Below are 17,018 nucleotides of genomic sequence, written 5' to 3'. Positions count from 1 at the left end.
TAACCCCTTCCCTACCAGTGTCATTTACACAGTAATCAGTGCATTTTTATAGCACTGATCGCTGTTTCATTGTCAATGGTCCCAAAAAAGTGTCAAAAGTGTCCAATGTGTCTGTCGCAATACCGTTAAAAAAAAAAAAAAAAAAAAAAACAATCGCAGATCACCACCATTACTAGTAAAAAAAAAAGCCATAAATTTTTCAAGCTGCAGTGTGCAAGAGGCCTTAGAATAATAATCCTGAAAAATAATAATTAAAAATAATAACATAAACCCAGAAGAATAAAAATAATCCTGAGTAATAAAAACATAAACCCCGAATAATAAAAAATAAAATCTTTAATAATATAGACCCTGAATAATAATAATAAATCCTGTATAATAGTAATATTAAAAATAATAACTCAGAATAATATAAATCTTGAATTATAATGTAGACCTGAATAATATAAATTTTGAATTAATTAATAATTATATTATATAGATCTCGTATAATAATAATAAAAAATTTAAACCCTGTATAATTATAATAATAAAAAATAATAATAATATAAACCCTGTATAATTATAATAAAAAATAATAATAATATAAACCCTGTATAATTATAATAAAAAAAATAATAATAATATAAATCCTGTATAATTATAATAAAAAATAATAATTAAATCCTGTATAATAGTAATATTAAAAATAATAACTCAGAATAATATAAATCTTGAATTATAATATCGATCTTATATAATAATAATAATAATAATAATACATTTAAACCCTGTATAATTATAATAATAAAAAATAATAATAATATAAACCCTGTATAATTATAATAAAAAATAATAATAATATAAATGCTGTATAATTATAATAAAAAATAATAATATAAATCCTGTATAATAGTAATATTAAAAATAATAACTCAGAATAATATAGATCTTGAATTATAATATCGATCTTATATAATAATAATAATAATAATAATACTACTACTACATTTAAACCCTGTATAATTATAATAATAAAAAATAATAATATTATAAACCCTGTATAATTATAATAAAAAATAATAATAATATAAATCCTGTATAATTATAATAAAAAATAATAATATAAATCCTGTATAATAGTAATATTAAAAATAATAACTCTGAATAATATAGATCTTGAATTATAATATCCATCTTATTATTATTATTATTATTATTATTATTATATAATACATTTAAACCCTGTATAATTATAATAATAAAAAATAATAATAATATAAATCCTGTTTAATAGTAATATTAATAATAATAATAACACCTAAATAATAATATTAATACGAATAAAATGAAGTGCCAATAGTCTAGAACACCAACACTCAAATAAAACACATGGAACTGTAGCTCAATCGCATGCTGTGTACTAACAATCCGATTATCATACGATCGCCTCAAAAGCGGAATTTTTAGTCCGACTTTCGGATCGTGTGTACGGGCCTTTAGGGGTACAGTTATTAGCAGTGAATGTGACATTCACCAATCATTGGCTGAAGGTGACTGAAGGTTACTAATCTCAAGTACTGGTAGGATTCACCTGCGGTGAATGTTGGGTGAATATCACATCCGCTGCTTTATAAATCTGCCCCTATATAATAAATGAAAGCCGTCCCTTCATATACAATAACCGTTTTGTGGCGTGCGCTCCTTCTATACTAATGTGGGTGATCGGAGGTGACAACACGGATCGAGCGATTGTCGGGGGAGGGGGGGGGGCCGCCAAGGTTGTCGTTGAGCTCAGCAATCCTCCCTGTTGTGTTTGGAAGCTGCGGGAGGGAAAATGTTTCCATTCCCCCATTGTTCTCACTGTAACTGTGTATAAAGAATTCAATTACATTTGTATCCAGTAATAAATGGTGAATGTGAAACATGCCGCGTCCGATTCCACGCCGGCGCCCGGTAATCCTTTAATTGTCAGCACACAGATTGCTCAATTCTCAGAGCGGAATTCCACAACAAAGGAAGCAATTATTGCGGCATTCCGCCTGCTCACTTCATGGCAACAAAACGCCTGCGGAGGGGGCCGGGTGCAGCCGCAGTCTCCTGAAGAGAAAAAACAACTAAACGTTTACAGCACCTGAACCCCTCAGCGCCACCTCCTGGCACCCCTTTGTGTGGCATTTAATGCCCAAGAGATGGCCTGGGCTTTGTATTAGACATGTGCAATTCGTCTAGTTCCGAATTTTGACAAATTAATTCTGAAATTTCAGAATTTTTCAATTTCCGAAATGACAAATTTTCGGAATTCGAAAATTCGGAAATTCAAAAATTCGAAAATCTGAAAAAATGAAAGAAAATCAGTAAAATTTGAAATAATAACTATTAAATTATAGGTATTGGAATTTCCTTTTAAATTTGGCTGTTTGTGAACGTAACGAATACGAATTTAACCGAAATAACGACTGCCGCATCTAAACGAATGGAACGTAACGATCTAATAATAATAAATAATAATAATAATAATAAAACCTTTTTATTATTATTATTAATTTGTTCTGTTCCATTTTTTAGATGCGACATTCGTTATTTCGGATAATTCGTAACTTCAGATAAATTCGTATTCGTTACGTTCACAAACAGCCAAATTTGAAAGGAAATTCCAATACCTATAATTTAATATTTATTATTATTTCGAATTTTACTGATTTTCTTTCTTTTTTTCAGATTTTCGAATTTTCGGATTTCTGAATTCCGAAAATTCGGAATTCAAAAATTCGTATTTCGGAAATTCGAAAATTCAGAAATTGGGAAATTCGAAATTGGGTAATTTCCGAATTTTCCAATTTCTGAATTGCGAATTTCCAAATTTCTGAATTTTCGAATTTCCGAAATACGAATTTTCTAAATTTTCGAATTCTCGAATTTCCGAAAAAAGCAAAAAAAACGAATGAAACGAAAACGAACCAATTTTTGGTCAGTGCACATGTCTACTTTGTATGATTGTGATTGGCTCCCACAGCGGTTGGTCACATGATCAGGAGCCTGTCCTGTGTCCTGCTGGCTCCCAATCAGAAACTGTGACCAAAAGGTATTGGTGACAGCTCGGTCAGCGTGCCGGGAGCATTCCCAGCACACAACCTCCTTCCGCCACGGGCGCAGCAGGGGCTGATCTGTACAAGAACAGGATTGTCTCATCTCTGAGCCGGCATCTCAGACCAGAAAGTAGGGGGTGGCCCTGAATGATGTCTGAGCAAAGATGGCGCCAACCTTCTGGAGAGAAAAAAAAAAAAAGCAGCTGACAGCATTTTCAGGAAGGGACACATTGCTTATCGCAGAGTTAGGCAGACAGTGTGATTACCAGTTTCGCCGTGTCGTGTTGTCTCTTCAGCGCCTCCAGGCTGTACTGCGCGCTCTCGTTTTCATCGGCGAGGATCGTCAGGTTATTCACCAGATTCTCATTGGTTAGGAACAGAGTCTCGTAGCGTCTGATAATGGCTTTCACCGGAGAATCCACTCCATACTCCAAATAATCTAATCACCGGGGGGGGACAGAGAGGAAACTCCATCAGATGGGGTCCAACATGAAGCATTGGTGCAATACCTGCCCCGCTGAGAAATGTGGGGCCTGGATTGTGCAGCTCTACCTATATAGTAGACATGTGCACTGACAAAAAAATGTGTTCGTTTTCGTTTCATTCGGTTTTTTTTTGCTCTTTTCGAAAATTCGAAAAATACGAAAAAAAAAAAGAAAAATCAGTAAAATTCGAAATAATAACTAACTATTAAATTCTAGGTATTGGAATTTCCTTTCAAATTTGACTGTTAGTGAACGTAATAAATACAAATTTATCCGAAATTATCCGAAATAAAGAATGCCGCGTCTAAACAAATGGAATGGAACAAACTAATAATAAATAATAATAATAAAAAGGTTTTATTATTGTTATTTATTATTTTGTTACATTCCATTCGTTTAGATGCGGCATTCGTTATTTTCGGATAATTTGTAACTTCGGATAAATTCGTATTCGTTACGTTCACTAACAGCCACATTTGAAAAGAAATTCCAATACCTATAATTTAATATTTATTATTATTCAGTTATTATTTCAGATTTTCGGGTTTTTGAATTTTCAGTCATTCTTTAGAATTTTCAGATTTTCATTCTTATTTTTGGATTTTCAAATTTCCAAATGTTTGAGTTTTTAAATTTATGAAATTTCGAATATTCGAATTTCCTAATTTCGAACTTTTGAATTTCCAAATTTTGAAGTTCCGAAATTTCAAAAATTTTAAAATTCTGAAATTCGAAATTTCGGAAATATTGGATTTGTCAAAATTCGTTAAGAAACTAATTCGGAACTAAACGAATTGCACATGTCTACTATATAGTCAGATCCCCATCCTTCCCTCTTCTGGTCTCAGGTCAATTTTATTTTTCATCTTTCAAGTTGACAGATTTTTAAACTGACGTTTTCTATCTATTTTTTTTACTTCCAATAATAAATCTTTGTTTTACATTTAATACGAGGTGCAGCTGTGACAAAGGATTCCCAGAGAACACAGCAGCAGTTACCTCCTTTCAGGCACTGATTGAAAGGGAGCCGTACAGGGGAAAGGGGGAGGAGTCACTGTTTAGACTTATTCACTGGTGTAAATCTCAGCTTGAGCTACTGAGCTCTATAAACAACGGACTTCTGTCTGCAATGCAGATAAGGAAGGTCTTGAAAACATGAAAAGGGAAGCTAAAGCTGCTGGCTGAAAATGAGATTACAAAAACGTTCCTGTGCTAAAATTTTATGTCTACCTGATTAGAAAAATTATTTGAAAAATAAAAAAAATTTACTCCTGACCGTTAAACATTAATAAAATATATCCAGAACCGCCATACTTCGCCTGTCAGAAGTACCCGGCTCACGGCAGCCTCTAGGTGTCCAAAACCTCGGAGGCTGCTATTAGATATGTGCGGCTCGTTTCATTCCGGATTGAAATTTGGAGGAATTCTTCGCTATTCGGAAATTCGGATGTATCTGAATTACAATAGTAATGAATTTACCTGCCATATAGGAAGTTGGATCTGTGTGTTTGGCCCGGAAGCCCATCCCCCATACAGTTAGAACACACCTGCAGGGAACACACTTAACCCCTTTGATCGTCCCCTGATGTTAACCCCTTCCCTGCCAGTGTCATTAGTACAGTGACAGTGCATATTTTTAGCACTGATCACTGTAATAAGGTCACTGGTTCCCAAAAAAGTGTCAAAAATGTCAGTTAGATGTCCGATCTGTCCGCCACAATGTCGCAGTCCCGCTACAAAAATCACTGATCGCTGCCATTACTAGTAAAAATAAATAAATATTGTTGAGAGATATATATATATATATATATATATATATATATATATATATATATATATATATATATATATATATATATATATATATATATATATATATATATATATATATAAACACAAACAACAACAACAATATATATATATATATATATATATTGTTGTTGTTGTTTGTGTTTAATATAACAACAATATTTATTTATTTTTACTAGTAATGGCAGCGATCAGTGATTTTTGTAGCGGGACTGCGACATTGTGGCGAACAGATCGGACATCTAACTGACATTTTTGACACTGTTTTGGGAACCAGTGACCTTATTACAGTGATCAGTGCTAAAAATATGCACTGTCACTGTACTAATGACACTGGCAGGGAAGGGGTTATTATATTTTATATATATATATATATATATATATATATATATTTATTAATATTAATGTATTTATTTATTTTTACTAGTACTGACATCGATCAGTGATATTTTAAAATTATTATTATTATTATTAATAATAATAATAATAATAATAATAAAAATGCCATAAATCTATTCCCTATTTTGTAGACGCAATAACTTTTGCGCAAACCAATCAACATACACTTATTGCCATTTTTTTTTTTTTTTTACCAAAAATATGTAGAAGAATACATATCGGCCTAAACTAATAAAGAAATTTGTTTTTTTTTCATATTTTTTGTGGATATGTATTATAGCAAAAAGTAAAAAAAAAAAAAAAACAATGTTATTTTTTTTTTTTCACAGTTATCGCTCTTTTTTTGTTTATAGTGCAAACAATAAAAAGTGCACAGGTGATCAAATACCACCAAAAAAGCAATATTTATTTGCAGGGGGGGAAAAAAAAAAAAAGACGTCAATTTTGTTTGGGTACAACGTCGCACGACTGCGCAATTGTCAGTTAAAGCGACGCAGCGCTGTATCGCAAAAAACATGGCCTGGTCAGGATGTGGGTAAATCCTTCCGGTCCTTAAGTGGTTAAACAAATCCGAAATAATGAAACGAATTTCGACCAGAATTCAAATTTGATTCAAATCGAATTTGAATAGACAGAAAAAGGGATAGAATATAAAGGAATAGAATAGAAAAGAAAGAAATAGATTAGAAAATAAAAGAATAGAATAAAATATAATAGAAAATAAAAGGAATATAAAAGAATAGAATAGAAAATCAAATATTTGGAATAGAATAGAAAAGAATAGAGTAAAACAGCATAGAATAGAATAGTAAATAAGGGATCAGAATAGAAAATAAAAGAATAGAAAATAAAGCAACAGAAAAGAATAGAAAATCAAATAATTGGAAAAGAATAGAGTAAAATACAATAGAAAATAGGGGAACAGAATAGAAAATAATAGAATAGAAAATAAAAGAATAGAATAAAATAGAATATAACCTTCTGAAATTCGAATAGAATAAATGTGAAGTCGAATGCCAATTCAAATTTTCCGAATTCGGTTGAACTGAATTCAATTCGCCTGAATTCGGAAAATTCAAATAGAATTCGAAAAACGAATAAACACAACTAAAGTATTTAAAAAACAAATTAAAGAACATTTTTTTGTCCTGCTCGTCTAGTTGTTATTGCTTTCCTCGTTCTGAGAATCCCAGTTAGTTGCCTGGCTGTTGGACATTTCCGAGTCCCTGGCCCAGAAGAAGTGTGCAGCCGGTGAAGTCCGGCCTGATCGGTTCTGGGTCAGGGACTTGGAAAGTTCCGGAGACTTTGGATATTCTTCATAGCCAGGAAATTTTCAGCATTTTCAGAGCGATTGTTCAGCAATGGAAGTGGAGGAATTCTCTCAGTCTGTGATTACAATAGAGAGGAGGGAAGAAGAGGACATTTGGGGAGATCTATGGCGGGACAAGCGATTACCCGGCGGCTTGCCGGTTCCGGTCACCGATCACTTACTGTCCGGGACCTTCTCCACCATCTTTAACAAGAACTCTTCGTAGATTTTATTCCTCTTCACCCGTTTCTGGAGCGTCCGCTGTCTACAGAAGGAGAAAAGATTTTATATTATTCCTCATTCCGGCCCGGAGCTTTCCCCGCAATTTCCTCACTGCAGATAGACAATGAGGTAAGGGGAGGGGTAGAAGAGGCGGTGGCTCGATGAGGGGAGGGGTAAAAGAGGCGGTGGCTCGGTGAGGGGAGGGGTAAAAGAGGCGGTGGCTTGGTGAGGGGAGGGGTAAAAGAGGCGGTGGCTCGGTGAGGGGAGGGGTAAAAGAGGCGGTGGCTCGGTGAGGGGAGGGGTAAAAGAGGCGGTGGCTTGGTGAGGGGAGGGGTAAAAGAGGCGGTGGCTTGGTGAGGAGAGGGGTAAAAGAGGCGGTGGCCTGGTGAGGGGAGGGGTAAAAGAGGCGGTGGCTTGGTGAGGGGAGGGGTAGAAGAGGCGGTGGCTTGGTGAGGGGAGGGGTAAAAGAGGCGGTGGCTTGGTGAGGGGAGGGGTAAAAGAGGCGGTGGCTTGGTGAGGGGAGGGGTAAAAGAGGCGGTGGCTTGGTGAGGAGAGGGGTAAAAGAGGCGGTGGCTTGGTGAGGAGAGGGGTAAAAGAGGCGGTGGCCTGGTGAGGGGAGGGGTAAAAGAGGCGGTGGCTTGGTGAGGGGAGGGGTAGAAGAGGCGGTGGCTTGGTGAGGGGTAAAAGAGGCGGTGGCTTGGTGAGGGGAGGGGTAAAAGAGGCAGTGGCTTGGTGAGGGGAGGGGTAAAAGAGGCGGTGGCCTGGTAGAGGGGAGGGGTAAAAGAGGCGGTGGCTCGGTGAGGGGAGGGGTAGAAGAGGCGGTGGCTCAGTGAGGGGAGGGGTAGAAGAGGCGGTGGCTCAGTGAGGGGAGGGGTAGAAGAGGTGGTGGCGAGGTAAGGTGAGGGTTTATTAGAGGCGGTGGTGAGGTGATAGTAGGGGTAGAAGAGGCGGTGGCTCAGTGAGGGGAGGGGTAAAAGAGGCGGTGGCTCGGTGAGGGGAGGGGTAGAAGAGGCGGTGGCTCAGTGAGGGGAGGGGTAGAAAAGGCGGTGGCTCGGTGAGGGGAGGGTTTAGAAGAGGTGGTGGCGAGGTAAGGGGAGGGTTTATTAGAGGCGGTGGCGAGGTGAGGGGTAGAAGAGGCGGTGGCTCGGTGATAGTAGGGGTAGAAGAGGTGGTGGCTCGGTGAGGGGAGGGGTAGAAAAGGCGGTGGCTCGGTGAGGGGAGGGGTAGAAGAAGCGGTGGCTTGGTGAGGGGAGGGGTAGAAGAAGCGGTGGCTTGGTGAGGGGTAGAAGAGGTGGTGGCTCGGTGAGGGGAGGGGTAGAAGAGGCAGTGGCTTGGTGAGGGATAGAAGAGGTGGTGGCTGCACCCAGAGCGCCATAGGGCATACCAAACCAGATCCAAATTCCCTGGTTGTCAATGAGTAATGGTGGGGAAAAATGGCTCCTCTTGGAAGGACGTGACTCGTGGATGTTCTACCTCTAGTCAGGTTGAGACCTGGACAGAGCCAATCCTTCCCACTTCTCTGTAATGGTCTCTGGTCAATTTTTTATGAGGGGGTACAGGTGCTGGGGGGGGGGGGGGTTGGGGGGGGGGTGTTGAGGAAGGGTTGCAGGGGTTGGAGGGAAGGGTAGGTATAGAGGAGGGGTTATATAAGTTGGAATAATGGGGAGACAAAAGGTGTGGAGGAGGAATTCTAGAAGTTAGGCAATGGGTAGGTGTTAAGGGGGGGGTGGTTACAGGAGACGGTGGAAGGAGGGGTTATAGGAGTTGGGAGAAGAGTAGGTGTGGAGGAGGGGTTGCAAGAGTTGGGGGAGGGGTAGGTGTGGAGGAATATGAAGGAAGGGTAGTTACAGGAGTCGGGTTAGGAGTAGGTGTGAGGGGGAGGGGGGGCTGCAGGAGTTGATGGAAGGGTAGGTGTGGAGGAGGGATTATAGGAGTTAGGGAGGGGTAGGTATGGAGGGGGGGGGGGAAGGATCTTGCAGGGGGGCAAAGCCACCAACTTATCATGGCCACTACATCTGCCTTATTTCCAGCATGCTCTGGTATAGTTCTGGGTAGTCACATGAAGCCATGGAACCATACTAGGTAAGTGTTCAGTAGCCCCTAACCCTCATATTAAGTTGCACAGGGTAACCTACCTGACTCTCTTCTCTTCGAGTTGCTCGGCCAGTTGTTGGATCTCAGTTTTGCGCAGATCGTTCTGCCGGGACTCGGCTTGGTATCTCACCATCGCCCGGCGCTGTTTGGCTTCGCTGTCCTTTAGGAACTTTTCGAACTTCTCAGCTTTCTCTCCAAACTGCGGAATAGGAATTCAGGAAGAGTTACATCCGGGTAAAATGCAGAGGAAATTGCAAGATAAATGCTGGAAAGAAATGCATATAAATGGCGCTAGTCATGTGACCCACCAACCCCCCCCGGTTATAGTAGATAGTCATGGTATGTAGGATCCAAGGCGCTGGACACTGACTCAGCGCCTTGGATCCTATACTATCTAGAAATCAGCTATTGGCTTGGATTCAGCATCTCACCACAGAACTGGGGGGCCTCCCTAAAGATAGGGGCTAAGAAATCCATGAGTAGTCATATAAAAAAAAAAAAAAAAAAAGATGATCCTATCTGTAAATGGTGAGGATATTTCCAATGCGTTTTGGGGACAGATAACCCCTCCCCCCCTTCATTGGGGAACTTCTGCTAATGACGGGAACATTCACTATTTTATCACCAGGCTAAGAATTCTTCGTCCCGAAGCTTTGTTGTGTTTTTAGACACTTTTCGTACATTTTTAAAGCCCTCATAAAAGGTGGATTCTCTGCCCCCCAAAAACGCGTAAGTTATCACTTGCCTATCAGCTGATGGAGGGGCAGAGACAAGGTACCTATCAGCTGATGGAGGGGCAGAGACAGGGTGTCTATCATCTGATGGAGGGGGCAGAGACAGGGTGTCTATCATCTGATGGGGGGGGGGGGGGGGCAGAGACAGGGTGCCTATCATCTGATGGAGGGGCAGAGACAGGGTGCCTATCATCTGATGGAGGGGCAGAGACAGGGTGCCTATCATCTGATGGAGTGGGCAGAGACAGGGTGCCTATCATCTGATAGAGGGGCAGAGACAGGGTGCCTATCATCTGATAGAGGGGCAGAGACAGGGTGCCTATCATCTGATAGAGGGGCAGAGACAGGGTGCCTATCATCTGATAGAGGGGCAGAGACAGGGTGCCTATCATCTGATAGAGGGGCAGAGACAGGGTGCCTATCATCTGATGGAAGGGCAGAGACAGGGTGTCTATCATCTGATGGGGGGGGGGGGGGGGGCAGAGACAGGGTGCCTATCATCTGATGGAGGGACAGAGACAGGGTGCCTATCATCTGATGGAAGGGCAGAGACAGGGTGTCTATCATCTGATGGGGGGGGGGGGGCAGAGACAGGGTGCCTATCATCTGATAGAGGGGCAGAGACAGGGTGCCTATCATCTGATAGAGGGGCAGAGACAGGGTGCCTATCATCTGATAGAGGGGCAGAGACAGGGTGCCTATCATCTGATGGAAGGGCAGAGACAGGGTGTCTATCATCTGATGGGGGGGGGGGGGGGGCAGAGACAGGGTGCCTATCATCTGATAGAGGGGCAGAGACAGGGTGCCTATCATCTGATAGAGGGGCAGAGACAGGGTGCCTATCATCTGATAGAGGGGCAGAGACAGGGTGCCTATCATCTGATGGAAGGGCAGAGACAGGGTGTCTATCATCTGATGGGGGGGGGGGGGCAGAGACAGGGTGCCTATCATCTGATGGAGGGACAGAGACAGGGTGCCTATCATCTGATGGAAGGGCAGAGACAGGGTGTCTATCATCTGATGGGGGGGGGGGGGCAGAGACAGGGTGCCTATCATCTGATAGAGGGGCAGAGACAGGGTGCCTATCATCTGATGGAGGGGGCAGAGACAGGATGCCTATCATCTGATAGAGGGGCAGAGACAGGGTGCCTATCATCTGATGGAGGGACAGAGACAGGGTGCCTATCACCTGATGGAGGGGTGGAGACAGGAAGAACTGGCCGATCAGGGGATCCCTGTGATTGGCTGAATAAGATACACCTGTGCTCAGATCCCAGGAACTTGTAATCAGATGCCAAAGGGGTGTGACCGCATGTTACCACCAGAAATACTGGATGAACCCTCCGCACATCACCCTTCCTAGCAAAATCCCCGTTTTTTTTTATTGCAAGGTTTGAGAAGAAGGGTGTATAGACGTGTGCGGAGGGTTCATCCAGACTCCATCTGTGATTGGCTGTCACAATGATCACATGATCAGGGGCTGGTTCCGTCTATGAGAGCTCAGTGCAGGGGTCAGGAGTGGGTAATACAGAGAGTGCAGGGGTCAGCGGTATGTAATGTATAGAATAAAGGGGTCAGTACAGTAAGACCCCTTTCACACTGAGGCGGTTTTCAGGCGTTTTAGCGCTGGAAATAGCCTCTGAATCGCGCCTGAAAACCGCCTCCCATTCATTTCAGGGTGACTTTTCACTTTGGGGCGGTGCGCATGCGGAACGTTAGGAAATGACCTGCAGGCAGCATCTTTTGGGCAGGTTGGGATTGCTGTATTTAGAGCTCCCAATACGCCCCCAGCCCATTGCACTTCGGAAGCGCCGCAACATGGGTGTTTTTAACGCCTTCCTTGGGGTTAAAAGCGCCCCGCTAGCAGCTAAAAAGCGGCGCAAAAGCACCACCTAAACAGTGGTGAAGTGCCGCTAAAATGAGCCATGCTTTAGCGCTAACGGGCGGCGCTTTCAGTGTATAAGCAGCCTTAGTGATGTTCACAGCGCAGGGGTCAGGTGTATATAATGTTCAGGGGTCAGGAGTATGTATGGTATAGAGTGCAGGGGTCAGGAGTATATAATGTTCAGGGGTCACGAGTATGTAATGTACAGAGTGCAGGGGTCAGGAGTATGTAATGTACAGAGTGCAGGGGTCAGGAGTATGTAATGTACAGAGTGCAGGGGTCACGAGTATGTAATGTACAGAGTGCAGGGGTCAGGAGTATGTAATGTACAGAGTGCAGGGGTCAGGAGTATGTAATGTACAGAGTGCAGGGGTCAGAAATATGTCATGTAGTTTCCTCACCTCTTTCTCTTTCAGCTTATGCTCCTCCCTCCGCGCCTCCAGCTCCTGCATGCGCTCGCTGAACTCCTGCCTTTTGTAAACCAGTTCCTGGCTGATGCGATCATATTCCACCTCTTTTTTCAGAACCAGCGTCTTCTGCAGAGTGTTTTTACTTCTGTCCAAAATCTTCCCAGCAGCCTAGAACTCAAGCAGAAAAATGGTTTCAGATGCTTTTATCAGTCAGCTGCAGGCAGGAGGAAGCATTTCCTCAGTCCCCTTTTCCCTTGTGATCAGAGGTTGCAGCAAGTCACAAGGTGTGAGGCTGCAGCAGGGGCTGATCTGTGTCAGACATTTGTGAATGCAGGTAAGAACTGGATGACCCTGGGTGATGCCTAAACAAAGGTGGCCCCACTTTTCTGCAGAGAAAAGCAGATGAAGGCATTGTCGGGGGGGGGGGGGGGGGGGATAAATACCTGGAAGAGTTACAATGACACATTACATACATTGTATCTCATGATGATTTCCCGGGACTCACCTCCTTTATTATGGGGATTTGTGTGACGTCTTCATCCTCCTCTTCCCTGAAAAACAAAGTTTGAACATAGACAGGGAATCCTGATAACGTCACACCGCGGAGCTGGGATATCAATCCGGGGGGGGGGGGGGGGGCACCGCCACTTTCTGGGCACAGCGCCCCCCACCTGCTGAACTCGCATTATGAAAATGCCTGTACTGAGGGCGTCCAATCACACGACTGCTAAGGGGCTCATTCACACACAACTCAGTGGAGATAAGGGGGGGGGGGTATCAGTGAAGATGAAGAGGAGGATATATTGGGGGGGGTATCAGTGGAGATGAGGGGGGATATATTGGGGGAGTATCAGTGGAGATGAAGGGGGGGATAAGTGGAGATGAAGGGGGGGATATATTTTGGGGGGGGGGTATCAGTAGAGATGAAGGGGGATATATTGGGGGGGATATAATTGGAGATGAGGGGGAAATATATTTTGGGGGGGAAGGGGTTATCAGTGAGGATGAAGGGGGGATATATTGGGGTGGGGGGGGGGGTAATTGGAGATGAGAGGGGGGATATATTTGGGGGTTATAACTAGAGGGGGGATATAATTAGAGATGAGGGGGGATCTAATTAGAGATGAGGAGGGGGATATAATTAGAGATTGGGGGGGATTTAATTAGAGATAAGGGGGGATATAATTAGAGATGAGGGGGGGATATAATTATAGATGAGGGGGGATATAATTAGAGATGAGGGGGGATATAATTAGAGATGAGGGGGGGATATAATTAGAGATGAGGGGGGGATATAATTAGAGATGAGGGGGAATATAATTAGAGATGAGGGGGGGATATAATTATAGATGAGGGGGGATGTAATTAGAGATGAGGGAGGATATAATTAGAGATGAGGGGGGGATATAATTAGAGATGAGGGGGGATATAATTAGAGATGAGGGGGAATATAATTAGAGATGAGGGGGGGATATAATTATAGATGAGGGGGGATGTAATTAGAGATGAGGGAGGATATAATTAGAGATGAGGGGGGGATATAATTAGAGATGAGGGGGGATATAATCAGAGATGAGGGGGGGATATAATTATAGATGAGGGGGGATATAATTAGAGATGAGGGGGATATAATTATAGATGAGGGGGGGATATAATTATAGATGAGGGGGGGATATAATTATAGATGAGGGGGGATATAATTAGAGATGAGGGGGATATAATTATAGATGAGGGGGGGGATATAATTATAGATGAGGGGGGGATATAATTAGAGATGAGGGGGGGATATAATTAGAGATGAGGGGGATATAATTAGAGATGAGGGGGGATATAATTAGAGATGAGGGGGATATAATTAGAGATGAGGGGGGATATAATTAGAGATGAGGGGGATATAATTAGAGATGAGGGGGGGGGATATAATTAGAGATGAGGAGGGGGATATAATTAGAGATGAGGAGGGGGATATAATTAGAGATTGGGGGGGATATAATTAGAGATATGGGGGGGATATAATTAGAGATGAGGGGGGATATAATTAGAGATGAGGGGGATATAATTAGAGATGAGGGGGGGGGATATAATTAGAGATGAGGAGGGGGATATAATTAGAGATGAGGAGGGGGATATAATTAGAGATTGGGGGGGGATATAATTAGAGATATGGGGGGGATATAATTAGAGATAAGGGGGGATATAATTAGAGATAAGGGGGGATATAATTAGAGATGAGGGGGGATATAATTAGAGATGAGGGGGGGGATATAATTAGAGATGAGGGGGGGATATAATTAGAGATGAGGGGGGGATATAATTAGAGATAAGGGGGGATATAATTAGAGATAAGGGGGGATATAATTAGAGATGAGGGGGGATATAATTAGAGATGAGGGGGGGGATATAATTAGAGATGAGGGGGGGATATAATTAGAGATGAGGGGGGGATATATTTAGAGATGAGGGGGGGGATATAATAAGAGATGAGGGGGGGGATATAATTAGAGATGAGGGGGGATATAATTAGAGATGAGGGGGGATATAATTAGAGATAAGGGGGATATAATTAGAGATGATGGGGGATACAATTAGAGATGAGGGGGGATACAATTAGAGATGAGGGGGGGATATAATTAGAGATGAGGGGGATATAATTAGAGATGAGGGGGGATATAATTAGAGATGAGGGGGGATATAATTAGAGATGAGGGGGGGGATATAATTAGAGATGAGGGGGGGATATAATTAGAGATGAGGGGGGATATAATTAGAGATGAGGGGGGATATAATTAGAGATGAGGGGGGATATAATTAGAGATGAGGGGGGATATAATTAGAGATGAGGGGGGATATAATTAGAGATGAGGGGGGATATAATTAGAGATGAGAGGGGATATAATTATAGATGAGGGGGGATATAATTAGAGATGAGGGGGGATATAATTAGAGATGAGGGGGGATATAATTAGAGATGAGGGGGGGATATAATTAGAGATGAGGGGGGGATATAATCAGAGATGAGGGGGGATATAATTATAGATGAGGGGGGATATAATTAGAGATGAGGGGGGATATAATTAGAGATGAGGGGAGGATATAATTATAGATGAGGGGGGATATAATTAGAGATGAGGGGGGGATATAATTAGAGATGAGGGGGGGATATAATTATAGATGAGGGGGGATATAATTAGAGATGAGGGGGGATATAATTAGAGATGAGGGGGGATATAATTAGAGATGAGGGGGGATATAATTAGAGATGAGGGGGGATATAATTAGAGATGAGGGGGATATAATTAGAGATGAGGGGGGGATATAATTAGAGATGAGGGGGGATATAATTAGAGATGAGGGGGGGATATAATTAGAGATGAGGGGGGATATAATTAGAGATGAGGGGGGATATAATTTGAGATGAGGGGGGGATATAATTAGAGATGAGGGGGGGATATAATTAGAGATGAGGGGGGGGATATAATTAGAGATGAGGGGGGGATATAATTAGAGATGAGGGGGGATATAATTATAGATGAGGGGGGATATAATTAGAGATGAGGGGGATATAATTAGAGATGAGGGGGATATATTATAGATGAGGGGGATATAATTAGAGATGAGGGGGGATATAATTAGATGAGGGGGGGATATAATTATGATGAGGGGGGGATATAATAGAGATGAGGGGGGGATATATTATAGATGAGGGGGGGATATAATTAGAGATGAGGGGGGATATAATTAGAGATGAGGGGGGATATAATTAGAGATGAGGGGGGATATAATTAGAGATGAGGGGGGGATATAATTATAGATGAGGGGGGATATAATTAGAGATGAGGGGGGATATAATTAGAGATGAGGGGGGATATAATTATAGATGAGGGGGGATATAATTAGAGATGAGGGGGGGATTTAATTATAGATGAGGGGGGATATAATTAGAGATGAGGGGGGGATATAATTAGAGATGAGGGGGGGGATATAATTAGAGATGAGGGGGGGATATAATTAGAGATGAGGGGGGGATTTAATTTGAGATGAGGGGGGGATATAATGTAGAGATGAGGGGGATATAAGTTAGAGATTGAGGGGGGGGATATAATTAGAGATGAGGAGGGGGATATTATTAGAGATGAGGAGGGGGGATATAATTAGAGATTGGGGGGGATTTTAATTAGAGATGAGGGGGGATATAATTAGAGATGAGGGGGGGATATAATTAGAGATGAGGGGGGGGATATAATTAGAGATGAGGGAGGGATATAATTAGAGATATGGGGGGGATATAATTAGAGATAAGGGGGATATAATTAGAGATGAGGGGGGGGGTATAATTAGAGATGAGGGGGGGGATATAATTAGAGATGAGGGGGGGGGATATAATTAGAGATGAGGGGGGGATTTATTTTGAGTTGAGGGGGGATTAATTAGAGATAAGGGGGGATATTAATTAGAGATGATGGGGGGATATTGATTTGAGATGAGGGGGGGGATATAATTTGAGATGAGGGGGGGGGGATATAATTAGAGATGAGGGGGGATATAATTAGAGATGAGGGGGGATATAATTAGAGATGAGGGGGGAAATAATTAGAGATGAGGG

At 42.0% G+C, this 17,018-nt stretch overlaps 1 protein-coding gene across 1 annotated transcript in view; it reads right to left on the bottom strand.

The window, feature by feature from the left end:
* Window positions 1-17,018, bottom strand: part of CCDC197 (coiled-coil domain containing 197) — a 28,380-nt gene that overhangs the window by 9,320 nt on the left and 2,042 nt on the right. Inside the window, 5 exon segments of the mRNA XM_073610102.1 lie at window positions 3,335-3,507; window positions 7,253-7,335; window positions 9,428-9,585; window positions 12,407-12,583; window positions 12,921-12,966. Of these exon segments, the coding sequence (XP_073466203.1) occupies window positions 3,335-3,507; window positions 7,253-7,335; window positions 9,428-9,585; window positions 12,407-12,583; window positions 12,921-12,966 (637 nt within the window).

This window comes from Aquarana catesbeiana, linkage group LG13, assembly GCF_042186555.1.
Source record: "Aquarana catesbeiana isolate 2022-GZ linkage group LG13, ASM4218655v1, whole genome shotgun sequence".
Lineage (NCBI taxonomy): Eukaryota > Metazoa > Chordata > Amphibia > Anura > Ranidae > Aquarana > Aquarana catesbeiana.
Note: the sequence above shows the minus strand (reverse complement) of the source record. Positions and strands in the feature narration are given on the sequence as shown.